Source organism: Laetiporus sulphureus (genome assembly GCF_001632365.1).
Source record: "Laetiporus sulphureus 93-53 unplaced genomic scaffold LAESUscaffold_124, whole genome shotgun sequence".
Lineage (NCBI taxonomy): Eukaryota > Fungi > Basidiomycota > Agaricomycetes > Polyporales > Laetiporaceae > Laetiporus > Laetiporus sulphureus.
Window position 1 is genome coordinate 9,836 of NW_024468633.1, and position 1,707 is coordinate 11,542.

General features: G+C 50.5%; 1 protein-coding gene across 1 annotated transcript; it reads left to right on the forward strand.

The window, feature by feature from the left end:
• Positions 1-281: 281 nt before the first annotated feature.
• LAESUDRAFT_765260 (uncharacterized protein) lies at positions 282-1,661 on the forward strand (the record flags this gene model as incomplete). The annotated part of the gene is made up of 6 exons (XM_040913622.1): positions 282-461; positions 514-575; positions 634-897; positions 1,048-1,213; positions 1,262-1,576; positions 1,641-1,661. The coding sequence occupies 6 exons, from the start codon at positions 282-284 to the stop codon at positions 1,659-1,661; spliced, it is 1,008 nt and encodes a 335-aa protein (XP_040757452.1).
• Between the last annotated feature and the right edge of the window lie 46 nt (positions 1,662-1,707).

The following is a 1,707-nucleotide window of genomic DNA, read 5'->3' on the forward strand; positions in this document are numbered from 1 at the left end:
GGTGTGATTAGCCCTCTTTTTGTCACAGCCCATATTAGATTAATTTAATGAGGTCGGGACTGGGCTGGATCACACGGCATTTGTGTCTGTGGGAATTACTGACACATTTAGAACTGTCTCGTGTCGCGTCGGGCGTCTATCCATCTCTCTTTCTTCCCACCACCTTGACAAGTACAGTGTTATACACCGTACTTGTATCCCTTCATTCGGCTAGTCTCTTCAACACTCAAGTCCAGCTGTCATTCACCGCAATAGCGGCGTACGTCAGAATAGCTATAGGAATGCAATTGAGGAACGGCCACACCACGGAACCTGCGGAAGAAGGTCAGAGCTCCCAAGCTGCACAACAAGCTGGGAGTTCTGCACCTGCTCCTCGAAGCCGCCTTACCTCAATAGAAGGAAAACGCGCTGTAGGACGGCCACGTTTAGCCCCTGCAATTCCGGTGGACGATTCCGTGCAGGTTAGTCATTTTCATGTAACAACGACAAGAACACGCCTGATTTTCGTGTCAGTCTGAAAAACGCGCGAAACAACTCAATTCGGGCAGGGAGAGGACGGCTCGATGGCTGGCAAAGTGAGTTTTTGACGTGTTTAATGCCTGCACTCGGCTAATCATTGTGTAATCTTCACAGCAAAAACCATCAAAACGAGCGGTCGCGACATCTCGCACCGTATTACTACATACGCCGTGACACTTCGTATCCAGATGCCGTATATCCTTACAGCGAGGATTCCGACTCTGATTTTGAGTTGTTGGATGGATCTGAAGCTGACGACGAGTCTGATGCTCAAGCCAAGGCCGAACGTGAAGAAGAGCATCGATTGGAGTATCGCGACAACTTTGGTGGTGATCGCGCGAGGCAGGTAGCACTTGCGCTGATTCAGCAGCAACGCCAGTAAGTTGTGTGATTTTCCAAGGTTCGCACTGACAACTGACCGGTTTATGAAGAATTGAGGCATATGCCGCTGGCTGAGCAACTCGCGCGAAGAGAAGGGTGTAAGTAGTTCGTATATGAGCTTTGATCTCCAGCTCACATTTCTTTTAGAAATCGTGTAATCAATGTTTCTTCCTCGGCACAAATCGCGCGTGATGCCGAGGATGCTGAGGATGCTGACGATGCTGACGATGCTGACGATGCTGACGATGCTGACGATGCCATTTCCGTCAACGCTGAGCAGCCTGCCAATGATGACGCCGCAGATCTTGCTGTCGTCTCGCAAAATCAATGAGATCAGGAGGAAGGTGTTGAGGACACGCAGCGGGAGACCGACCAGTTATCTTCCGATGACGATGCTAGTGATGCGTATGAATCGTCTGATGCAAGTGGCGCTTCGAGGCCTCTCCGTTCTAATCGACAACCATGTTTATTCTTCTCCAGCCCGAGCAGCTCGGACGAGCAAGAGCGTCCTTCGGATGGAGAGCAGTCGTCTGATCACGAATGTATCAGTGACATTGAATTGGACTCGACGATCTCGTTGGAACAATCCTTGGAGGCGGAGCCAGATGAGGAGGATGTCATCCAAGAGTCGGATAACAACCAGTCTGACTGGGCCGGTATTCAATTGTCCGTGGAGGTGAACTCCCAGGAAAACCAGATTTCTAGGGAGGCGTCGTTACACTCTGTGACATTTTCGGCAGCAGTTCTGCGTGTCACGATGACAATGCAGGCCTACTCGATGCAGGAGAAGAAGACCATGCGATATTC